General features: G+C 46.2%; 1 protein-coding gene across 1 annotated transcript; it reads right to left on the bottom strand.

The window, feature by feature from the left end:
* Positions 1-9,234: 9,234 nt before the first annotated feature.
* On the bottom strand, positions 9,235-18,510 carry LOC119379121 (DNA replication complex GINS protein SLD5). The gene is made up of 6 exons (XM_037648302.2): positions 18,323-18,510; positions 18,042-18,188; positions 17,372-17,523; positions 14,202-14,290; positions 11,612-11,702; positions 9,235-9,341 (listed from the first exon to the last, which is right to left on the bottom strand). The coding sequence occupies exons 1-6, from the start codon at positions 18,428-18,430 to the stop codon at positions 9,242-9,244; spliced, it is 687 nt and encodes a 228-aa protein (XP_037504230.1). The 5' UTR covers positions 18,431-18,510; the 3' UTR covers positions 9,235-9,241.
* Between the last annotated feature and the right edge of the window lie 6,453 nt (positions 18,511-24,963).

Raw genomic sequence — 24,963 nt, 5'->3', positions numbered from 1 at the left:
TTGTTTTATTTTACGAAAATGTACTTTTTTGAAAAAAACTCGCTTCTTTAGCTATTTTCTTCTTATTTCGCGCTGCCTATAGGAAAACGATCTTCCGCATAAATGTTGCAAAGGCTCCTTGAAATACTTGGAAAAAGCATGGATGTAATTCACAGTAATGCGTATTAAAACCAACAAGAAAATTTTCGAGACATCGTTTATAGTTCGCGTTAAATGCGGCCGTGAAATCCCAAAACATTGCAGTGAACAAAAACAGGAGGTCTGCGCCGCCACCTTCAAATACTTTTTTGGCACGCTGGGAGCATTTCTTGGAAATAAAATTTTGGGTTCCGTGCACTTTGAATGTGCCCACATAACATATAAAAAACTCAGGCAAACCAAAAATATCGACCGGACGGGCATGTTCGATCTCTCGTGAAATCACCCTTTAGAGGGCGGCAGCAGCCCACTTTCGCACACGGTAGAACCAAATAAAATCTGAGAACACATTTTTCTTGACGAAAAGCCACCAGAGCAAGGTTTTGCTGCAGCAGAATAATTAAAACTGCGATTTACGCACAGTGCAAGCTATTAACAACCATCAGTCGCCCTGAAGTGAGCACTCACAGCAAGGGTCACTATGGCCAGTTATATCTCGTAAACAAAGCAAATGAGGACATATGATATTAAAACCATGTGTTTATTGACATAAGCGCTCTTCGATAAAAAATTGCCGTCAAAATTGAGACCGGAGTTTTTTTATTTTATTTTTTGAAAATGTACTTTTTTGAAAAAACTTGCTTCTTTAACTATTTTTTTCTTTTTTTGCGCTGCCCGTAGGAAACTTATCTTCCGTATAAATGTTGCAAAGGCTCTTTTCTATAGTTGACACTGTTTTCAAGTTTCTGTTTGAAATAGTAAAGGCGCCAAGGCGCCTCAAACTTAGGACCCTTTTTTGATTTCGGCCGTGTTTGCCATTTTTTCACATTTTCTTCTTTTTGAGGACGGCATAAAAAAAGCATGGATGTAATTCACAGGAATGCGTATTAAAACCAGCAAAAGAAATTTTCGACACATCATTTAGAGTTCGCGCTAAATTCGGCCGTGAAATCCGAAAACAATGCAGTGAGCAAAAACAGGAGGCATGCGCCGCCACCTTCAATTATTTTTTTGGCGCGCTGGGAGCGTTTCTTGGAAATAAAATTTTCAGTTCCGTGCACTTTGAATGTGCCCACACAACATATAAAAAACCCAGGCAAAACAAAAAATGCGACCGGACAGGCATGTTCGATCTCTCGTGGAATCACCCGTAGGAAACTCTATGAAACAAACATGACGGCACCTACTGAAGCAACGGCTCTTGGTCAAGACTAGAGTGACCTAGAATAGGGGCAGTGTCCAAAGCGCCACAGAGCCTATTCGAAAACTCCTAGCTCCTGCTTGACCCAAATCGAGCACACGCAAAGGGCTTTGGGGCCCCTATTCGAAAACTCCCTAATATAGCCTCAATGCACTTGAATGGATCCAAGTGCTAGTAAATGTGTAGCAATATGATAATTTCCGAGGTCCTGTGTGCCAAAACCACTATATGATTTTGAGGCACGACGCAGTGGGGGCTCGGAACCCCTTGGGCCTCTGAACGTGCAACTAGATCTAAGCACAATTGGGTGTTCCTGCATCTCGTCTCCAAAGAGATACCGTAGCCAGGAATCGAACGCGCTTCCTCGAGCTTACCTTATACCTGCTAAGCTACCACAGCGCGCATAGTAAAAAGCTAGCAAAGGTACGTCAGAGGTGGTGAGCGATTAGCTGTATTTACTGTTTGCTACTTTTTTTAATTAATTAAGAATGTTGTTACTACCCTAAGGCAGTATCAAGATAGCAATGATATGCAGAATGCTGCACGGTTTCAGGCCTGTTACTACATAATTATGTGTGCTGCGTTTGTCACCGAGCTTCGTTGCATCAGCGCTGTCGGTGCACGGAATATCAGTACTGCTTCAATGTTATTACATAGCAGTATTTATGTCGGTTCCCGGGCAAGTCGTTATTAAGATTACCTGCAAGGCTTGTGCAAGTGTAAGTGTACCTGTTCAAAAACGAAATCGCATCTCTTATATACTTTATCGGCACTGGAAAACCGTGTACTGCACTTTTCAGTAAAAGAGAATTCGCAGGGATAGCGAATTGGGCGAGAACGTTAAACACGTAATACAGGCTAACCCCCTTCCCACTTCTCCCACTCTCTCCTTTGGAATATTGGAACGTTATTCGCCTCTGCTTCTTGCGATGCTGTCTTGTTGCTAAGAGGTTGTGTAGTTTTATGGCATCCTTGTTTTCTACGCCTCTGCGTTTTGCTTTTCCTGTGATTGCTTTAGTTCAAGTGTACACGTTATTCATGCCCGGCTTGTTTGTGCAGGTAGCGCTGTACCATTTTGTGTGTTTCTGTCCACCCCTGGAGTAACGACAGCCTTCTATTAGGTGGTAAACAGGTAGCAAAACATAAGTAACGGATCAAGAGAGGTAGTAACCGCTGCCGGCAGTTACTACCTATTTGCTTGCAGCTACTAACCTTTTGCTAACTTTTTTCTAAGAGTGTACGATGCTCGTATAAGCCGCAGGCATGATATATTTTTTACTGTAATGTGAACGTACTCTATCACAGCACCTATCCTTCTCACAAGGAAAATGGGGTGACGGTTCAACTGTGGACAGAAAATGAAAAGGACTGTAACTGAAATATCTTTATTCAGACATCTTTGGAAGGACATTCGGTATTTTATTGTAACAACTTGCACTGTTTTGCAAGTATATCCCATTTAAGCTCGCACATTTCAGTTACATTGGCGATTACAAATCCCTGAAAACGTTCTGCGCTCGCACTTTGGAAACATTCATGCTAGTTACTTTTTGTGAAACTGACCGTGAGCACAGCTGCGTTAAATACCAGCTTAATTAAGCAAACTCTGGGCAGGAGCTCCTGTGCACACAGTGCTTGAAACTGCAGTAAAATATATGTTAGTTGAAATTGATGGTTCACCGGAAACGAGCTGTGCAGTTTGTGCAAGTAACAGGGTGTCTACCGAGTTGAATTTTCTAAATTCCCCGAGTTTTCCAGGTTTTCCCTGAGTGTTTTTGCTAAAATTCCCTGAGTGAAGCAGAACTTTGTTTTATGTCAAGATGGGTAGAGACCATATCGCTCGGTGATGTCACTCTCTAATACGCACGTTAAAAAATAAAAACGACTTAATCCCATTTGAATAGTACATAGAACAGTTAAACCTCAATATAGCGCAGTTGGTAAAAGCGGCAACTCACTTCGTTATATCGAAACTTCGTTAAACTGAAATTCGACCTTTCATGCAAGTCATAGTTACTGAAGGATTAATCTTAAACTGAAAATGCCACAAGAATGCTCAACTAATATGGCAACATGAAAAAACTTTTTATTTTTTTGCGTGAAAAAAAATCAATTTTGTTGAGCCTGAAGTGCAGCAATCACAGTTAAATGCCTTGCCGAGTGTCACATGTATATACGAAACAAATGCGGGTTTAGTGCACTGTGGAATTGCGCTTGTTCTGCTGCTGCGGGTTGTTGTCAAATCCTCGCGCGTTGCCCAAAGCAATGCAACGCCTTTGCTACCATGTTGCCCAGCCGAACCATTTGCTCTCCACGAACGCAAAACATCGAAAACCATCCCACGTTAGAAAAAGAGTCACAGTTTCACCGCGAGAGCAATATAGTAAATCCGATAACAACAAAGAGGAATTTTATATGAATATGGGCCGGCAGCTCGCTCCTTCAGGAAACGCAGCTGCTGCACTAAGAGAAGTGCCTTATCTATGGCTCAGGGGCGGATTCAGGTACGTAATGGGGGGGGGGGTTACAAAGGCTGAAGCCACCACTCAGCAGTGCATTTTGGTGGGTCACGCATATTTACAACAGCCCAGAGGGGATTATGGCGGTGCGTAAGTTGGGGGGGGGGGCTGCGACTCACGCAGCCCCCCCCCCCCCCCAACTTGCAGGCTCCTATCTCCATGTGCCCATCGCGCGAACGAGACGCCCCGTTCGTCGGCAGCGCTCGCGCGCTTTCACTCGCGCTTGGAGCATACGACGCGCGGGGTGATGTAATCGCGATTTGGACTTGATAAGGAAGATCATGGCGAAGGCATAAAATTCGCGTCGGAGTGTCTATGCAATTGCTATCGCAAAAAAAAAAAAGCAATATAGCTGCGGGCTAAGATCTCATGAAAGCACGGTAACAGCCTAAATTACGGCACATCCGATTATAGTGGAAACGTTACTGTTTTCCGACATCGCGCGCCGAATCGAGCCAATGGGGCCCGTGCTGGTGTCGCGAATTTCGGTCGCCGCTATGCCTTGGCTCTGAAAAGTTTTGTAATTCGGCTTTGTAGCAAACATCCACGTGGTGTGGCTGGTAATTGCGAGCTACAGTCCCCCAAAATATCGGTCGACTGCCTAAAACTTGTTTCAGCACGTGCCCTCATCGGGAAAAAAAGAAAAGAAAAAGCTTTCACTTGCTGCGAGTTACGCTAGTTTTGCCTGGAAATTTATTCTACTCTTCACGGAGTCCTAAATAGCACCTTTGAAGCTCGGGATCCGAGCGAGTGAGCTCTCCGATAACAGCCAACAAGCGTCGTCTTTTTTCTCGCCGATCGGGATGGCTTGCCAGATACCGGCCTTGTCGAAGACATCCGCTTCCTGTACGATCGCGATCGCTTGCAAGATAACTCAAGCTCGTTACATCTACTGCTACCGCTTCTACAACTAATCATGCTTGTTACTTGACACGCAGCGATAACAAAAACACCATATCGGGCGCTAACGCACAGCACGCGCGACAAAGAATACAGAACTACACCGCGTAGTCACACCCTGACAACATTGCGCGATACGATGTGTCGTGGTTCATGGTTCCCACATGCCGCGCATTAGCGTGATTCTCTCCCACTCCACCGCTCCGAAGGCGATGACAGCATCGAGGTGCGCCACTTCCCCGCAGCCGCAGCGGCCGTTTGATTTGAAAAATGCGTCCACAAAATATCGAGCCAGCGCTACCGCGACTTTCGTTGCCTCTCAATAAAGTTACTGTGGATTTTCCCTGATGGGAGCACAATTTCCCTGAGAATTTCCAGACTACCCAAAATCCCTGAGAATTCCCAGTTTTCCCGGTCAGTAGACACCCTGAAGTAAACTTTTCTGTTTGCTTTTGTTGCTTGGCCGGTTTACCTTCCCATAGCGACTCTAGCTAAGGGAGGCGCCGTGGTGGAGGGCTCCGGATAATGCCGAACGCCTGGGGTCATTTAATGTGCACTGACATCGCACTGTATGCGGGCCTCTAACATTTCGCCTCCATCGAAATGCGACCGGCGCGGCCGGGCTCGAACCCGCGTCTTTCGAGTCAGCAGCCGAACACCGTAACCATAGCACCACCACAGCGGCTTTTTTTACAGCGAAGCCTTTTATGGCTGGTAGTCTAGTGTCTTCAAACTCTCCGAGATTCACGATGGAGTCGCCCACGCTGGAGAACGATGATGTGAAACCAGCAGCTGCCGCCCGCTCGAAGCAATGAAATGCCTCTGTACCTTTCATCACAATTCCGTGTCACCTGTGTGTTGTGTGCTACACAGCTTCGCTGGTCACCACCGTCGTAGTCAGGGCTTAAAGTCAGGGGGTGCCCGGGGGCCCGCCCCCCCCCCCCCCTCCAATTTTAAGGAGGGCTCGGGCCCCCCTCGGCATGTCAACTGTAGCACTGCAGCTCAAGCTCTGGAGCTGACTTTTTTTGGCAGTAGTGCTTTGTGCAGAGGAATTATAGGTTTCCAATTTCTTGAATAATGATTTAATCGCAATTATTCGATTGATGGGGCATCAGCAAAAAAAAAAAAAAACAGAAAGAAAGAAACAGGTGTCATCATACTGCTGGATACAATTCCCCGAGATGGTGCACACTATGGTTTAGCAGCATGTTTGACTAAGCTTCGTGGCACAACACACTTTTTCAAGAGGCGCCTGTGCGTGAGGCTACCTGCCCGTGAATCAATGAAGGTTCAATTTGGTATGTTTTGGTCAATAGTCAGTCTTCATTCGCTTAGTTGTGCATTAAGAGTCTGTTGCAATGCTAAAGACACATGTATTTTGCCTACATTTTATCCCACCGTGTGTCTGCTCTCGACCCCCTTACCTTACTAGGATGGAGGAAGTCGTGCTTAAGAGGCTTCGGGCAGGGGTGGCACTTACCCCGGCTATTATCTCAACATGGAACTGGTCGCATTTACCAGTGGGTGCTACATGCCCGTAGTGTTGTTCCGGTGATGCAAGCAGATGCATACCGCCTTATATGGATATGCCAAGGGCTGCAATGGGAACGCTCCCATCATCTCCCGCAAGCTGGCCTTTGCTACAGTGACACAAACAGTTATGACCGATGGATACATGACAACACATTCCACAAGACACTTCACTTCATACACAATATCGGCCTAACGGCGCACATTTCATACAAATACACAACAAATATAACGCCTTAAGGGCAAGTCTATGTCGCAAATAAAAAAAGTGTGAAAATAAAATATAGCATTGGCGTGCCTGACGTTCTCAGTGCAGTGAGTAAACTAATGTTCTCCGTTGCAGCGAGGCTTACTTGCTTTGACTTCGCATATCTTTATCTTTTGACATCCCAAATTACTGTTGAAAACTTATTAAAAAAAAAACATGGCTGATACCTCTGTCATAGGAATCGGTATAACAGGAAAGTGAAACGTGTCTTCGTATAAATAGTTGAATGTATATAGTGCATTGATATATGAGAGCTTGTACAATGTCTATTAGTGCTTGGCAGATATAGCACCACTTGATGAGGACGCACCCACATTGACACAAAGTGGCACATTTCCGTCCCGACGACTTACGCCCATGATCATGACTTAACCCTTGAGGTAGCTGAAGTCACCGTGGCTGAAGTTAACAACATATACCTGGGCACTGCAAATCGTAAATCCCGCACAAAGCTGGCATGAACAAGCACATAATAAACACTGGTAGTCGATATACACTCCTTCAAAGCGTTGTCAAGCGCGAAGAGAAATGCAACGCGCCTCGTCTCTTCGCTCTAGCCTGGCTGTGATTTTCCTCAGGGCGAACGGGGAATGCGGTGCGACAGCCAGGTAAGCGTTAGGGGCGAAGCACCTTAGGGTCTCGGCATGTCAGTGGGCATTGTCATCCGCTGTCATGAGGGTCCATTTGTTTGAGCGCAAGAGAGGGCGCCACCGTCTCAACACTCGCCGTGTGGCGAGAGAGAGCGAACGGCGTGCGTTGACTTAAATGCTCTTTCTGCGATGAATGCTGAACTACCAGCTCGCAAGGAACGAGAACGTGCCGTCGCCTGCGAGAGACAACGCCGACGCAGGCAGTGTCTGCTGGCGAGTTTCTTGATTGAAAAAACCTACTGCTTGCGCTGCACAACCGTTCACCAACCACCACATATATAGAGGCACTGGATCTTGACCTGCAATGTAGTGCTGCTGGGAGATTTCTTTTGTGCGTAGTTGAACAATAAAGATTGGCAGCGTGCACGTTAACTAAAAGCGGACTGCGGATCTCTGTGTCTAATCTTTCTTCTGTCTCTCATTGACCATTAGCAGTGATTTTGCTGTGGGAAACACCGGCGCAAAATGCATGCTTCGCCCCTCCACAAGTTTCACATTAGTAGAGCTGAAACACCCTTCCCTACATGCTTCACCCCTCCCCAATTTTTATAAGCTTTTTTAATATGGATGGATGCTATGAGCGAGGCTTGGACTAAAGCCGCCACCTCGCGGTGCTATTGCGCTTGTGCTATTGGAAACGTGCTGAATGGAACGGTCGTAGCAACAGCTTGCTGAGGCCACCTATTACTTCACTCTACCGCTTCCAGACGACACCAACACCCCGCGAATCAAGAGCACTGTGACAGGAATGCGTGAAAGATAAAAGGAATGTTCGTGTAACCTCCGTGTATTTGGTGGGAGTGCAGTGGGTGACGCCCGTTAGCCATCGCCGTGGACCGAGCGGTCGCAGGTTCGCCTCCTATTAACGGAAATTTTTATTTTTCTTCTAGTTTTTTTTTCTTTGCCACCTAATCGCGTTCATTTGGCGACGTATGTCTGTGACGGAAATACGTCATGAAAGTCTTCGTGGACCACGGCATAAAACACTTTAGTGTTAAAATGCCCTCTTTTCAGTGATTGATTTGATCGGCACATTGAGCAAACACACGAATGATATATTTCTTTGTGTAACATTCATAAACATTCGTTCAATTCTAGAGACAGTTGGCTTCACTACACCGTGATTGTACCATGGCTGTCCACCCGACTGTTACTGATAGACCCATAATCCTTTTGCACTGGTAGCTCCTGGAGAGTTGAACTTGAATTATGCCGCAAGGCATACGTGAGCAATGACAATAGAAAATACAACACAAAGGGCGGGAACTGAATAGAAAAAGAAATAACTGTCAGTGCAGTACAAGCTGAAGAAATTAAAATGCTTTTAAGACGAACGAGGACAATTAAATACTCAACACTGCTTAGACTATACATTTTGTGTTAACTTGGAAGGGAGTCAGTGTTAGTAGGCCAATATATGGCGAAATGGGTGCGCTTGCATTGATCTCTTGCCCCACAAGAAATCACAGAACAGTATTTGGGGGAATCTTGCCAAAGCACAATATTCTCAGAGTGCTACAGATAATACAGAGGGGCTTTATTCAGTGCATACCCACAAAGTATATTTCTGAAAGTACCAAGCAAAACATACAAGACGTCCTCCCAATAGAAAAACCATGGAGGCTCTATTGACTGCATGGTGAGCAAATACCATGCACACAAACATTCCAGATCAGCATCTGAAGTTCTAAGACAGCTCAAAACGAATACTCTTAGCCAACCACTAAAAAACTGATGAGGACGGAGAAACCTGTGCGCTTACAAAATAAAAGATGCCCCACAGTATGCTTACATAACACTCCAAACACAACGAGAGACATAATAAAAACTCCGTCACACTTGCACCAAAAGAAAATTCAGAATGCAGGACAGGTGCCATAGAAGGTCGAGCACATAACAAAATGTTCTTTCTCTAGCCACTTAAGCTCAACTTCAGGCACTCCCATATACAATCCGCAAAGAAACATACCATGCAATGATCACCATAATTATAACATCTTTAAATTTATTTGAGAGTAGTGAACAGACATACTTGTCACAATAATACTACTGATCCATCCTTTACAAGGGAGGCAATGGCACGGTAACGCATTATGTGCCGAGATCCTTCATCAAGATCAATGACTTCACCATCTCTGAAATGAAAAATAAATTCTTTTCCAGAATGCAAGTACAATCAGAACATCAGGAGTGAGACAGCTGAAACAGAACTGGGAGCAGCAAAATATTGATTTTGGAGCAGAAGAATTTGGATTCAGAGCATTTAGCGACATTTAATACATTGTCTCAGCAGCTTAAAAAATAATTATTGTAGCAACTTGGGGGGACATGTACTTTTTATCGGCTTGGAATACACACAACACTGAGACAGCCTTTGCAGAAAGTTTTTTAAAAGAGTATCACAAGGTATGGACTGCACTACCTTTTTACAAACCATGAAGCCGATCTCACGTGGGTGACAACAGTTTCCAGAGTTTCTTTTGCAATATAGGCCACACGCTGATCACAACAACAGCAAGGGCATTTGCGCAAGCAACCAAAACTTGCACCCTTTCTGGTACATTTCTAGTGAGCACCACAGTTATAGCATATTTCAATGAAGAAAAAAAAAAGAGAAGGAATGATGCCCAAAATGGTAAACAGGACATCAACAGAGAGCAAACAAAGAGGACAGAACTAGTGTTCAGCATTTCCTGTGAGCAATTATGCCATGCTGACAGTCAACAAAACAAACACAAGCATATGTATGGCTGAAGTAATGAAAAAAAAAATGTAAAAAATTAAGCAGATGCCTGAACAGTCCCAGTACACAGTGGCTTGCTAGTACTATTGAGATAAGGGGTCCACACACAATGCTTTTCAATCAATTTGCAAGGTTTCTTGAATGTCTTGTACTATAGTTGGATACAACTTAAGAAGGCAGGAGAGGCCCCTGCTCTGATGACTGAAGAGTGGCAGCAGGTTGCCTCCGCAATGAAAGAATTTGTCCTGCTCATTTACTTGGCAATGTTCTCCCATGGCAGAGTCATTAACCGTGCACCTTATGATGTCAGTCTAGAGCGCACACTCATTGATGTAGGCTTGTGTGCATTTGCCTTCGAAATGAAAATGACGCTGCCTTCCAAAGTGGTACCCGACCATACCTCTGTTATGAGGAGATAAATTAGGCTCTTCACTATCTTCAAGGTTTCCTTCTTCTTAAATTGTTCTTATTACCATAATGGAAGCTGCAAATGTGCCTCAATGTAGGAAATTCCTCTTGACACTACCTTATTGTGATTTATATTCTTTTTTGTTAGAGTGCGAATAGTGAAATTTTCCTATCAAAGCAAATAAAAATATTTAAAAAAAGAAGAGAAGGTACCTGAATATTAAATAAATATAGAATATTTCCATATTTAAGTGACTACAAATATGAAGCTTGCGCAGAGGCAGATGAGAAATTGGGCTTATATATACTGACAGATACATATTATAATATCATTCAATTTGATGACTAAATAACTGGGGTGATGTATATACAGTGTTGTGTTCAATGATCGAGAGAAGTGCAACACTACAGCAGTGCACATTGTTCTGAAGCGTTGCAAACATTGGCGAGACAGGTCAAGTAAATAATCACAACAAATTCATATAGGCTGTTTACCTAAAAGTAAAGCCATTCTTATTGAAAAACTGGAAATCATTGAGCTGCAGGTATGTACACCATGAATGTTAAGGAAATGCTGCCCCTGCGCGACAATCATAGCTAACCCGCAGAATAATCATTCGGAACAGCCCTCAAGTATATCGTTTCCTCTCGGGGCTGCAATAAGTGTTGTTGTCCCAATATGTTTGATACAAATGAATATTTGACAACTTTTAATAGTGGATTCTCGAAGGGAACATAATCCGAATAACACAAACTACATGTTGAATTCATTTTCAAAATTTCTAATACTATGCACACACCCGTACACATTTAGTCCTTACTTGAGCCCTTACGCCACCCACAATCAGCTTTAGACACGTAACCTGAGTGCCCATTTAAATTTGAGTCACTATGTTTATGTGCTAGTATTGGTAGTTCACAGCAATTAGTGTCAGGTCATTGATTGTTTACACACATTTCAATAACATGCCTAGTGTATGAGCCAGAAATTGCAATTGGCTGTCCTCCTCCACACAAAAATTGCTTGTCACTATACCTCTGTCACAAACAAGAGTATCACTAGAAATGTGTGAAAGACTGGGCACTGACATGTAACGAAACATAAATGTAATCAACAAATTCTGAGTGAATACCGCTTCCTCAAAAAATTATGACTAAAGTAAATCAGGAATCATTCTTTAATAAAGTAGCTGTAGCAGTAAAGTATCAACAGTGAAGAAAAATTAGTAGCGATGTACATTAAAACGCACTAACCTGCTTTGTGATGTTCCTTCATCTACTAGAACACCCATTGTTTGCTTTTTCACCTTGAGAAAGACAAACTCATCCAAGTCAGGGCCTCCATCTGTGCCACAAATGAAGTGAATCATAAGTTGAAGGTCTTTTAATATGAATAATAATTGTAGGGGTTAACATCCCAAAACCACAATATGATTATGAGGGACGCCATAGTGGAGCGCTCCGGAAATTTCGACCCCTTGGGGTCCTTTAATGTGCACCTAAATCTAAGTACACGGGCCTCAAGCATTTTCGCCTCCATCGAAAATGCGGCCGCCGCGGCCAGGTTTGATACTGCAACCTTCGGGCCAGTGGTAGAGCACCATAAACACTAGACCGTTGTGGCAGTTAGGTTAAAAGCCTCTCATGGTGCAAAAAACTACAGGCATAATACCATACACAGAAAAACCAATTCAGAATACAGGATTGCTAGTGTAAAATTAATGTTTCTTTTCTGGCCAGGGTTAGTTAGAGCTACATCAGGGCTGTTTTCTCTACCCTGGTATGCATAAACAAAATAATTGTCTCCAGAATAAGCCCACTCACACATTCCATGGGAATGAAACAGAGTTCAAGATCTCAAAGATGTCAAACAAGTCATATGCCATCATTTCATCTGCATTTTGTACTGGCCTATCCTACCCCTTGCCACTCAACATCAATCTACTAATGATCTACTAATGGATCTACTAATGAATCTACTAATGAAATCATCTCAAACATCATGACAGTTAAAACTAGCATGTATATGAATATCAATCTGAAGCAACCAGAGAAAATGGTTCTCACATTATCTCAACCTTCACAGAAAACAGTGACAGCATTATTGGCAATATTTTGCTACATGTTGCACTGTTTTTGCAGGAAGGTCAAGACGTAATGACTGCTGTGAAGCGTTGGATGAAGGTGAACATATCCCTGCTACCAAATGTCTGATTAAAATACACTACAAAGTGCAAAATTATATCCACAAAACCTAGTCAAAACTTTGCAGGTGTATTACTGCAGACAAAGAAAACATGAGCAGGAAACTATAGTATCTATTTGTTGCTAGTCAAGCTGGTTATCAACACGAAAAAATATATAGGATAACACAAGAAATGGCGCCCTAAAGTTCTTTCCTGTCTGGCTTTCCATCCTGTTTCACATTTTATTACACCAATAACCTTAATAACCAGAAAATGCAGAATACAGCAGCTAAAATGATGAAAGCAAATTTGAACCACGACTATCTTATCACGAATAATGGCACATGCTTCAAACTATGCATTCAAACCAAAATCATGTTGGCATCAAACAGGTATTGAAAGCACTAACAAAAATATTGTGTTCTAGTTAGCCCCAACTCATCTGCATTTCATTTGTCCATGACGGTACATGTACAGATGATGCATAGTCACACCCAATGCCATAGACTATTTTACAACAAAGTTAAAGTTTTGGCGCTACCGGTTGTTAACACAGGCAAATGAACTGTGATAATGTACTGCAACACATCAGTTTATTTGTATACATGCAGAATTTATAGATAATTCTAATTTCATGAGAATGTAAACTTTACACCACTCCACACAGGAAAGCTCATTACAGTTCAATACGACAGCACCCATAAAACAAATACAAAATTGTCCATCTGCGGGGCTATTTGTGCTCAGGATGACCGAATACATCTCTGAGCAATGTTTTCTAAGCCTTCATCACATTCGGCCCTAAAACAGATGACGGGCCAGAAGCTCACAGGTTTCAAACCAAAGATGTAGCATTCTATGCATTCAATGGCTGCCATGATGTGTTTCCAGCAAATGCACTAGCTTCCAATTTACAGAGCACACAAAAGCCATGCACAGCTATATCATAGTACACAAGCAAGCCATAGGGGCCTGTTCAGACATGTTAAAATTTGTCTTTCGCGAGATAAACAAAAATGGCTGCTTATATTTAATAGCTTCAGGTAAATTTTCTTTTAAATTTCGAATCAGCCAGACCTTGAAAACTACACCTTCTAATATAAAGCAAAACTTTCAAGAATAATTGTCATCCACCATACAGTAGCATGAAGCTACAAAAGAAGCCAACAAGCGTTTCTCACTAAAAAAAAGCGTTGCCTGTTCAAGATATATTTATCAAATTATGGGATTTAATGTTCCAAAGCTGCACTGTGGGCTATTGGGGATGCCATTGCAGAAGGGTCCAGATTAATTTTGACGAGCTGAGATTTTATTTATATGTGCACCCAAAGCACAGTATACGACCATTTTCGTATTCTACCAGCACAGGAATGTAGATGCTGCGGCCAGGAATCGAACCCACACCCTTGTGTTCAGCAGCGAAATGCCATGGCCACCGTGACAAGTGTACATATGTATCAAAAGTAGGAAACTGGACAAGAGATTAGTGCATAATACACTTTAAAATATTGTGATTACAACAGGACGTGAGTTATGACCAAACACAAGATGTAGATGTATACTCATTTGCAGTAAATGCTGGTGAGGCTGGAAACAAGAGACTCTCTGGAGCTACCATAATTGTTGCACTCATTTTCGTCACTGAAACTGCACCTCACCTACAGATGCCATGTTGAAGTCTTGTTGGTTGAAGGGCATGTGAACCAAGGCCACGTCCCGGAGGTAGTCCTCAATGCTAGCAATGTACCTGAAAACAAATAAGGGAGTCTTCCTGCCATGCTTTAAGCATGAAGCTTGCACTACTGAAGGAAGTCTCTAGTTTCATATGGAACTCTCCAACTCTCACACATCCCTAGTCAAATAGTAATAATAAAAGTATGTACAGCATCTACTATATGTCAGTGTCAGCATACGGACCATGTTTGCATATTACTTTGTGAGCTTTTTCTTTTCGAAGTAGCTTATTCTCTACATTTAAAAATACTACAACCACCTACATTATATTAGCATCCACACTATTGCACTAAAAACTTGACTTCTAAGTGTCATGTCATTTAAAATTTAATTCTGAAAATTTTTTAGCCAGACCCCCAATATAACTATGAGGCATGATGCAGTGAGGAACTGCAGATTAATTCTGACCAGCTGTAATTCCACGATTTTGGGTCAGTACGAGAAAAAATATTTCCAGGTTAAAAGTGCGGAAAGAAACATGACAGGGAGTGTGCCAACATTATCAATTTCATGTAAAGGCCACCACCTCATTAAATATATAGTGTTTCTTTCTGCCGATTTAACCTTCCAAATCAATTGCAACAGTTCCACGTTGAAACTCAGCAAAATACATGTATTACAAGTCCTACAATAAAACCATGTTAAATAACACAAATAATAAAAAGTACAACAAAACCTTCCTTTCAAGAGTTGTGTTTATATAACAAACCTTTTCATTAAAGCAATTTTTTTAAAGATGTAAGTTCTGTCCATGCTCTTGTCTTGCAAATGATTTTCAGGAGAAATCAAGAAATTTTGGGGGGGTTCAGACATACATAACATAGAAGTCCTTGATAGGCCTCAGCTCAGCAGCCGCTAAGTTACAAGTGAAAGAAATCTACACTATAATCAGTGCTGTACAGCTGCTACTTTCTAGTGTAAGTATGCCAGTGATGCAAACAGCTGCAAATATTATGCACATTATAGATAGTCTCTTGGCTACATTGCAGTAGCCTCAACCCATGTTTGCAAAGGTGCATCTGTTGTTAAATATGCATGTGCCACTCAGACGCAGTAGAGTGTGCATCTTGTCATCATCACTTTATCATACCTACATCCTTCCTTTTCATATCCCTGCTATTCTTTCCCCCAAATCCCTTCAAAAGTGCATAGAGTAGCAGTCTCTACATTTATGTGCCATTAAAGCTTCTCTCCTTACACTACACATATGCTGTGTCCTTTAGGTAGAGGCAGCTATAAATATTTTACAGAGCAATCATAACTGTAGCACTCAAAGCTCAGAAATCAACTAACTGAATGACTAATTGCTAATAATTAATTGCAGTTCTTTTTAAAAAAACTAATGCCTTTTCAAGTGAAACATCCCAAGCAATGTGCTCTCTTAAATTCCTACATGCACTTTTCTGGAAATAATGATGTATAATTGTTGAGTTTTAACGTCCCAAAACCCCCATATGATTATGAGGGACTGTGTAGTGGAGGGCTCCGGAAATTTCGCCCATCTGGGGTTCTTTAACATGCACCTAAATCTAAGTACGCGGGCTTCAAGCATTTCCGCCTCCATCGAAAACGCGGCCGGGATTCGATCCCGCGACCTTCCGGTCAGCAGTCGAGCACCGTAACGACTCAACCACTATGGTGGGTCCTTTTCTGGGAGTGGTTTGCGTATTCAAGTAATCATTTGACAAGTTTAGTCAAAGGACAATGAAAACCGTAAAACAGATGCTAGCAACAACAAAAAAGTGGCAACTCTTTCGCGGACGTAACCCATTAGACAGTTTCAGGAACTTGGCTATTACTTACATGTACGTCTAGTGGCTCACTTGGCTCTGTCATGCTTTTAGATTGTTTCAGACTGTGCTTTAAATCTGTGTAAACAACTAACACATCTACCGATACAAAAGTGGTAGTGGACAAGCTAATAAATTTTCACAGATGCTGCATAAATTCTACAAATACTTTTGCAATATACGCCCTGGACCATTGTGGAAAGGTTACATTTCGTTGAGCAAGAAAAGTGACATTTGCGATTCCATGCATCAAAACGCCCATTGGGTAGCAAAAAAAAAAAAGAATATATATATATATATATAGAGAGAGAGAGAAGCCAGCCACGCTCCTGGGTTACACACCTGCCATAAAAGTCACATTTTGTACATTGCTTGGGATAGATGGGCTGCTTTCAAGAGGCAGGAATGCCCGGTTCATCACTCAGTTCGTCAATAGAATGGCAGCGATACAAAGAGTCCTCGTGTTCAGAGGATATTTCAATGTACTGTTGTAACGTATCTGGGCGAAGAGAGACTACCATTCGTGTTCGGCCTGCCTAAAAGAGTGCAGTGGAGTGGTAGCAAGAAATGTTTCAGCTTATGAATGCTGTGCTTGGGGAGCTGTTGGTGTGCATATAAGCTCTTATTACTTCATATCCTCTGCAAAGTGTGGTTATCGCTGCATTACCTTGCCTGTAGTCCTTCACCTAAACTCGGAGCACTTTAATGTAATTTTGAAAGTTTCTTCCATAATGAGCCAAATGCAGGGTGTAAAAAACAGAGAGCATGCACTAACACAATGATACACGATAAATACATTCACAGACACATTCATAAGTGCAACCATTCCCAGAATGCATAGCATGATTAATGATGTTCACACCAGCAGCTTACCTTGGTCGGCTTCAGTGACCAACTTCAAATGTTTACATGCAGGAAGATGGCAGTATTAAAATGAAGCACCAAGTTATGTTTTTTTAGATTTTCATAACAGGAAGATGAACAGCAGCCTTTTAATTGTTCATATTTTGGTGAACATTTGCACAAGCTGGCCACTTGTGCAAACAGCATAGCCACTGTCACTCACGTCTACAACACTTGAGCAGCTGTGCAGTAGAGCAGAGAGTATCCACATGGCTTAATGACAATACAAAATAGCAGAACACTCCAGCCATATCCCCATCTAGCTAGGGCAAGTTATGAATGCAGTAAAGCTGAAGGTACATTCATGCTGAAGGTTTCTATTCCAAATTCCCTGCAAAACAATTATATAGCCAGAAAAAAAGCTCGACACAGGGAAAGAGTGGGTATAGAAGCCAACTTACGCTCGTGCAAATTTTCTTTCGTATGGAGATAGCAACTCATCCGAGTCGATTTCGCCTGTTTCATGTTGTCGAAGGATGTATGCACCGTGCTTTTCTATCTTCGTGAGACGTGTTCTGAGGTAGCTTGTAAGGATGTATTGAATCCGCTCAACCTGCAATATAAGTAAACATGGTTAGCTTGCTGGTGGGGGCAACAGGCGTTTTATTTTTATAAGACCAGAGCTACCCTCACTCGCCATCAGGCAAGAGCGATCCTTTGAAAAATGAAACATTTATTCCAGTAATGCAAGCAAATTGCAGGGCTGCGCTACTTGGAAAGTATGAGCAATGAAACACATGGGGAACTACAGCGCAAAACATGCGTGGATACCATCTCTATCTGCCCTTGACGCGCGCTGCGTCTTGACAACACAGCGAACACAGCAGGAGGTGCCCAGTTCTTAGTATTGTGCTTCCCAAATAGCGAACGTGAACACAAGCTGTGTATCCGCTACTAGACCGCACCAAAGTTCGACTCAAGCGTCACTGGAGGTTCCAGAGGGTGCACTAACGGTAACCTACCGCCCACTCAACCCACCCCCTCCTGAAGGCTACCTTGGATCTGACCCTGCTATGCACCTGTTGACAAAGTTCGCGGAAAACGTTTGGTCGCTTTACGCCGTTTACTCACTTCCATCTTGTGCATCGTGGCTTTGAAGTCGGTCTTGTCAATTCTTTGTAGGTTTTCTTGCATGTATCTGAGCTGGTCGAGAACGCAGTCAACGATATCATTTTGGTAGGGCAATAATTCAGGAGAAAAAGTCTCATTCAGCCAAGCCTGGAAAGCAAGAAGTTACAGTGCTGTGGCTCAGGTGCCGTTGGCACGGATCGCACATGAAATGTCAGTTCAAATGCAACTAAGACGATGAAGAGCAGAAGACAGATAGGAAACTACAGCCAAAAAGCTCGCACCTCTTCAAGCTTTTGTACGACTTGCTCCGCCGATGTGCACTCTTCTTCATGACTTTCTACATAGCCGTACTTATTCGCTATATCCACAACATCCGGCTCACTATCCATTGATCCAAATCAAGTGAATAAACGCAACTTTTCGCTATTGTAAGTTTTCGCGCGTACCGCCAAAACTGCGCACCGCGAGCCAGCGTTGCCAGATTGGAAAGGGGCTTCGACACCAACCCCAGAACAAAATTTCACCAGATTTCACCAACACTACAAAATGGCGACTATGACGTCATTTTATTTCTTTTTAGCGCTTTACTTTGCAAAAGCCCTGCCCCATAGCAAAAATTATTACAAAGGAGATTGATTTGATTATTTCTGCACTTTTTTTTTGGGGGGGGGGGGGTCGGGGTTGAACACCCCCTCCCCCCCCTGGCTACCCCCTGATTTCTACGCTTGTCTACTTGTCATTCGCCGTCCCGTCGGTCCCGTCTTGGATGCGCTATGCCTTTGGAAGCTATAAATTACAAGCGAGCCCGGCGTGCAACCCATAACAGTTGCGTCTGTTGTAGTCATGCATGCATAAGCGTGTACAAAAATGACCCCTCAATGCTCCAACATATCGTTACTTCGGGGTTTTCCGTCCATGCTGAAGAGTGTATATTGGAAAAATATTTGGTATTTCAAACAGACACTATTCGATTCGAATGCCAAATCGAATATAACACTATTCGATTAATTATTCGAAATTTTCGAATATATATTCGCACACTCCTAGAAACAGGCAAGGAGGTTCTTGGGTGGCCCACCCAAGGATGTTAAAAAAGATGCTGGAGTGGAAAAGCCGAACGATAAAACGTCAGCTAAGAAAACGTAGGAAGTCAGCTGTCACATATGCTCTTAGTTTAAAACCAATTAGCTTACCCTTACCCACGGTGTAAGGTATATACTCTACACATATCTTACACCGTGCCCTTACCATCTCGTTTTCTCTTCGTATGACGAAGCCAGTGTCCACAAACCGACTTCAGTTATTTAGCCCTGTTTACTATTTTTATCCACTTAGCGTGTGTTAAGGGCCCAAAAACTATAAAGAAAACAAGAGGCAAAGACAAGGTTGGTTTTGAACACTGACTTCGATAGCTAATTGTTCCGGACAGACACTTCCCAACGTGCCTCTGTGTTACTGGCTTCCTTATCAAAGCCTTCAATCGGATATATTACTTTCCTCGTAACCGATCTATGACCAACCTAGCATTTACGTCACCAGAACAAGGGCATTTTCTAATTGGATATCAGACGTACGAGAAGGTTTTAAGGTAAGGTATGTCCAAACGCTGGCTTCACATTTGCTCCTACGTAGTTTCGAATGTGTGGGATGCCGTGTCGATGGAAGGACGCATCCCAACATAAAACATAACGACTGTTTATTAGCGTAGTAGCAGCAGCGGTGCGAGCATAGCGACGCTGCGCTCAGTCGGGTAATGAAGGAATGATGATTTCCGAGCTTAGCAGCTCGGGTTTATAGCAGCCGTCGGTGACGTAAGCCTCCGGTGACGCTGCGGTGGCGCTGTCCTTTATCGGAGGCGTGGTGCAGCATACGGCCATGTCACGCCGGGCTGGCTAATGACGAGGCGGTGCCTGCGCCGGTTTGTGCGCAGTGTGTCGCCACATCACCCCCCCGCGGAGTGCAGAGCCCTCAGGGTCTGTAAAAATCTGGGAGGCGTACCAGACGTCCAGAGCGTGTTGTGAAAGGAGTGGGCTGTGACGTCGGCGTCTGTGGATAGATGCCTGTGGATGGAGTGGCGCTGCCCGGTTCGTTCGCAGCGATGTAAGCGGGCTTGAGCCGGTCAATTGAGACGCGGACGTCGTTCCCGTTCAGGCGCAGAGTGAAGTTTTTGTCGTCGCGATTGACGACCAGGTAGGGTCCGCTGTAGGGTGGCTGGAAAGGCCTGCGGACGGTGTCGTCGCGGAGGAAAGCGTGCGTGCACGATGCTAGCTCCTTGAACACGAACGGTGTAGGCTTGCTGTGGTGGGCTGCAGGTGACGGGCGTAAGGCGGCGATGGTGCGTCGTAGCCGGGCGACGAAGTCGGTGGGATCTGACGTCGTAGTACTGGATGGCAGTGCAGCGAGAAATTCACCTGGGAGGCGGAGTGGTTCCCCGTAGACGAGCTCTGCTGGTGTAGCGTGGATGTCCGGCTTGAAGGTGACCCGAAGACCAAGGATGACGGCTGGGATGGCCTCGAGCCAGGTTGAGTCCGGGTGGCACATAATGGCTGCTTTGAACTGTCGGTGGAAACGCTCGATCATTCCGTTGGCGCAGGGGTGGTAACTGGTGGTCCTTAAGCGTTCAAAACCGATGGTCAGCCCGAGGAACCTGAAAAGATGAGACTCGAACTGCCGTCCTTGGTCGGTGGTTACTCGGCGGGGGGCGCCGAAACGAGCAATCCAGCCGGTGAAGAAGGCTGAGGCGACGTCTTCCGCGGTGATTCCCTCGAGGGGCCATGCCTCGGGCCATCGAGTGTACCGGTCGATGGCGGTGAGGCAGTAGCGGTAGGGTCCAGCCAGGGGGAAGGGTCCTATGATGTCGAGGTGGACGTGCTCAAACCGACCAGAGGGCTGAGGGAATGTTCCGAGTGGTGACGTGACGTGCCTGGTGACTTTAGCGCGTTGGCATTGGATGCAGGAGCGCGCCCAGGTACGACAATCCCGCTGCATGGAGGGCCAGACATAGCGGTCAGCCACGAGGCGTGTAGAGGCGCGTATGCCGGGATGGCTGAGGTTGTGGAGCTGGTTGAAAAGACCACGGCGATGGGCCAGGGGCACGTAGGGCCTGCTTCGTCCTGTCGACATGTCGCAACAGATTGTGGTTGTCGACCCTGGAATGGGGACTTGTTGCAGCTGTAGTGAGGACGCGCCCTTGAGAAGTTCCTGCAGTTCGGGGTCTGTAGTCTGGGCCTCGGCGAGGACGTCCGCTGTTATCTGCACAGAGCTGATGGCTGCTACACGTGAAAGCGCGTCGGCGACCTCGTTGTCTTTCCCGCTGACATGTTGGATGTCGGTGGTGAACTGTGCGATGAACGAGAGTTGGTTCTGCTGTACAGGCGGGAGTTTGTCGCGACGTTGAGAGAAGGCGTAGGTAAGAGGCTTGTGGTCGGTATAGATGGTGCAGTTCTGTGCTTCGAGAATATGGCGACAGTGTTGCACTGCTTCGTATATCGCCAGAAGTTCCCTGTAGTAGGCTGGCAAAGTTGTCGGGGCGGTTGTCGTGGTTTCGTCAGCGGAACTGGCGGTTGAAGGGGCCGTTTTCCGAGCTGCGAGTTTCTTGGAGAAGAACGCCAAGGGATGCCAGGTGTTCTCCACGCGTTGCATGAGGGCGGCGCCGATGGCGAAACCAGATGCGTCCGTGAAGAGTCCCAAGGGAGCGTCTGGCACGGGATGGGTGAGAAGCGTGGCGGTGCAGAGGGTGGCTTTGCATTCTTCGAACGTTTTCGTTAACGTCGGCGTCCACGTGACGGGTTGGTTTCCTCGTAGGCCAGCCAAAGCATCATGGAGGGGAGCCTGGTAGTCGGCTGCGTGTGGCAAGAAACGCCTGTAGAAGTTCAGCATGCCGAGGAAACGGCGAAGGTCTTTAGCGGTGGCGGGTTGAGGGTAATTTTGCAAGTCCGAGATGCGTTGGGGCAAGGGCCGAGTTCCCTCAGATGAAACTTCATGGCCGAGGAAGCGGACGACAGAAGCGCCTAGCGTGCTCTTTTGGATATTGACCGTGGTCATCGAGGCGTTGGAACAGCAGACGAAGGTGCCTGTGGTGCTCTTCGGCGTCGCGGGAGAATACCAGTATGTCGTCAAGGTAGACGAAGCAGAAGTCGAGGCCGCGGACGACTTCGTCGATGAAGCGCTGAAAGGTTTGTCCAGCGTTTCTCAGGCCGAAGCTCATGAAGGGAAACTCGAACAAGCCAAAGGGAGTGATGATTGCCGTTTTCGGGACGTCATCCGGATTTACGGGTATCTGTGTGCAGGCCTTCACCAAGTCTAGCACGGAGAACACGTGGCAGCCATGAATGCGATGGGCGAAGTCCTGTATGTGGTGGACGGGGTACCGGTCCGGGATGGTGCGCGCGTTCAGGGCACGGTAGTCCCCACAGGGCCGCCAGCGTTCGGTCTTCTTGGGAACGAGGTGAAGTGGCGAGGCCCATGGAGCGTCAGAGCGGCGGGCGATTCCTTCGCGGAGCATGGCCTCGAACTCTGCTTTGGCTATGCGCATGCGGTCCGGGGCAAGGCGACGGGCGCGGCAGAAAACCGGGGGGCCTGAAGTGGTCCGGATGTAGTGCACGGTGGTGTGCTGCACTTTGCGTGGCAGTCCGCTGGGGCGCGTCAATCCGGGAAATTCGGCGAGGATGGCGTGGTACGGCGAATGGTTGTCAACACTGAGTACCTTGATGCTTGGCTGTTGGGCGGTCGTTCGCTGGCCTGGTGTGGAATGTCCCGTTGTCGCGTCGATGAGGAGGTCATTGCGGCAGTCCGGAAGGAGGTTGTAGTGGGCCAGAAAGTCTGAGCCGATGATTGGCTCGGCGACGTCGGCGATGACAAAATTCCAGCAAAGGTCACGGCGCAAGTTTCTGAGCTGGATGTGCAGGCGGAGCGAGCCGTACGTCTTGATTGTGGAGCGGTTTGCCGCGCTGAGCTCGAAAGACGTAGGCGGACGAGGACCTTGAAGATGGGATCGCGGGTAGCAGCAAATGTCCGAACCGCTGTCGACAAGGAACCGCTGCTTCGTGATTTGGTCGGTGACGAAAATGCGACGGCCTCCGGGTTGGCAGCTTGCGGCCGTCTCTACGAGCTGCCGTTGGCGTTTTCCGCATGCCCAGCGGAACACGGTGGTCGACATTGCCGGGCTCTGTCCCCGAAACGTCGGTGGTAGTAACACGGGCCGTTGTCGGGTTGCCGCGACGAAGTGGTGTTAAGGTCGATGCTTTGCGGGTGGCGGCGCTGGCGCATCGGAAGACGTTCACCCAGGCGTTGTTGAAGGGAGGTGAGCTGTCGATCGATGTCGTCGATACGGCGTGCAAGCTCCGCGGTGTTCAGCGGTGCGGCGACAGCCTGGATGGTCGGCGACAGCTGCGGCAAGGAGACCTCGACGACGCGATCAGCAATCTCCGCAAGTTCGTCGAGAGGTAGCCGAACCTGAGCCCGCAGAATTGCCTGGACGTGCGGCGGGAGTCGTTGGAGCCAAAGCGCTCGCAGGAAGGAATCCTGGACTTGCATGTTGCCCGCGAGCGCACGCATGTGGCGCAGGAGCTGCGATGGTTTGCGCTCGGCAAGCTCTGCGGACTGAAGTTGTCGTACCCTCTGTTCTTCCGAGAGCGACAGGCGGCGGATGAGTGCGGTCTTCAGGTGTTCATATAGGTTGGCCGTTGGTGGTCTGGCCAGGATATCCCGGACCTCGCTGCTGGCATAACTTGCGTCCAGGTGGGCGACGACGTAATTGTAGCGGGTCCGGTCTTGCGTGATGCGCGCCAGGGAGAACTGGGCCTCGACCTGGGCGAACCAGACCTCGGGCGAGTCCGCCCAAAACGGTGGAAGCTTGACGGCGACACGCCAGGTGTCGTATGAGGCAGCGTGCGGGATGGCTTCTGCAGGGGCTCTGACATCCTCAGTGGCACCGGAAGGTACGGCTAGGGGTGCGGAGACGTTGCCGGGATGTTGCTGCTGCAGGGCCTGCAGTTGATGCTGAAGTTCTTCCACTTGCTGGCGAAGAGCGGCAAGGGCTTCCGGGTCGGCCATAGCGGTGCGGTTTGTTCGGTTTCCGGGTCACCAGATGTGGGATGCCGTGTCGATGGAAGGACGCATCCCAACATAAAACATAACGACTGTTTATTAGCGTAGTAGCAGCAGCGGTGCGAGCATAGCGACGCTGCGCTCAGTCGGGTAATGGAGGAATGATGATTTCCGAGCTTAGCAGCTCGGGTTTATAGCAGCCGTCGGTGACGTAAGCCTCCGGTGACGCTGCGGTGGCGCTGTCCCTTATCGGAGGCGTGGTGCAGCATACGGCCATGTCACGCCGGGCTGGCTAATGACGAGGCGGTGCCTGCGCCGGTTTGTGCGCAGTGTGTCGCCACAAATGCTTCCACTCTAGAATTTTTTTAACCTCCTTAGAGCCCGTCGCCATATGCATAAAAAAGGAGAAGGAGAAAATAAACTTCATTACTGAAGACAAGAGGAAAGAACGGAGTGGCATCCAGCAGGCTCGCGAACTGTCCCGCGACCTTCACCACACAATCGGCCTGCTCGGCCGGCTTTGGTTTCAAATCAAATCAAATTTTGTAGATTTGAGATTTGAGTTTGTAGATTTGAGTGCAGCAAGAAACTGACACTACTCGTGGGATGTGGATGAAGGACCAATAAGTTGTCGGCAACAACGCGGTGTAAATAAGAATAATTGTAGTGACAAGCCATTCCTCAACATTTTTCACCACTTTTCACCAGACTTTGTCTGGTGTAGCCGTTCTGGCACCTCAACACCAGCAGCTCCCAATTTTCACCAGATTTTCCCAATCTGGTGCCGAATTTCACCATCTGGCAACGCTGCCGCGAGCGCCTTCCGCTTGGCCAGCTTGGCTTGGTTACGTGCACGGTGCGTGGTGCCTGCAAT

The sequence above is a fragment of the Rhipicephalus sanguineus genome, chromosome 1 (assembly GCF_013339695.2).
Source record: "Rhipicephalus sanguineus isolate Rsan-2018 chromosome 1, BIME_Rsan_1.4, whole genome shotgun sequence".
NCBI classification, from domain to species: Eukaryota; Metazoa; Arthropoda; class Arachnida; order Ixodida; family Ixodidae; genus Rhipicephalus; species Rhipicephalus sanguineus.
The sequence above is the reverse complement of the archived record's forward strand: the minus strand, read 5'-3'. Positions and strand labels throughout refer to the sequence as shown.

Coding starts and splice junctions, on each gene's coding strand:
- LOC119379121 (XM_037648302.2), bottom strand. CDS start 18,430: ATGGATAGTGAGCCGGATGTTGTGGATATAGCGAATAAGTACGGCTAT. Junction 17,524..18,041: donor CCACGATGCACAAGATGGAA/GTGAGTAAACGG, acceptor CTTATATTGCAG/GTTGAGCGGATTCAATACAT. Junction 14,291..17,371: donor GAAAGAAAATTTGCACGAGC/GTAAGTTGGCTT, acceptor ATTTGTTTTCAG/GTACATTGCTAGCATTGAGG.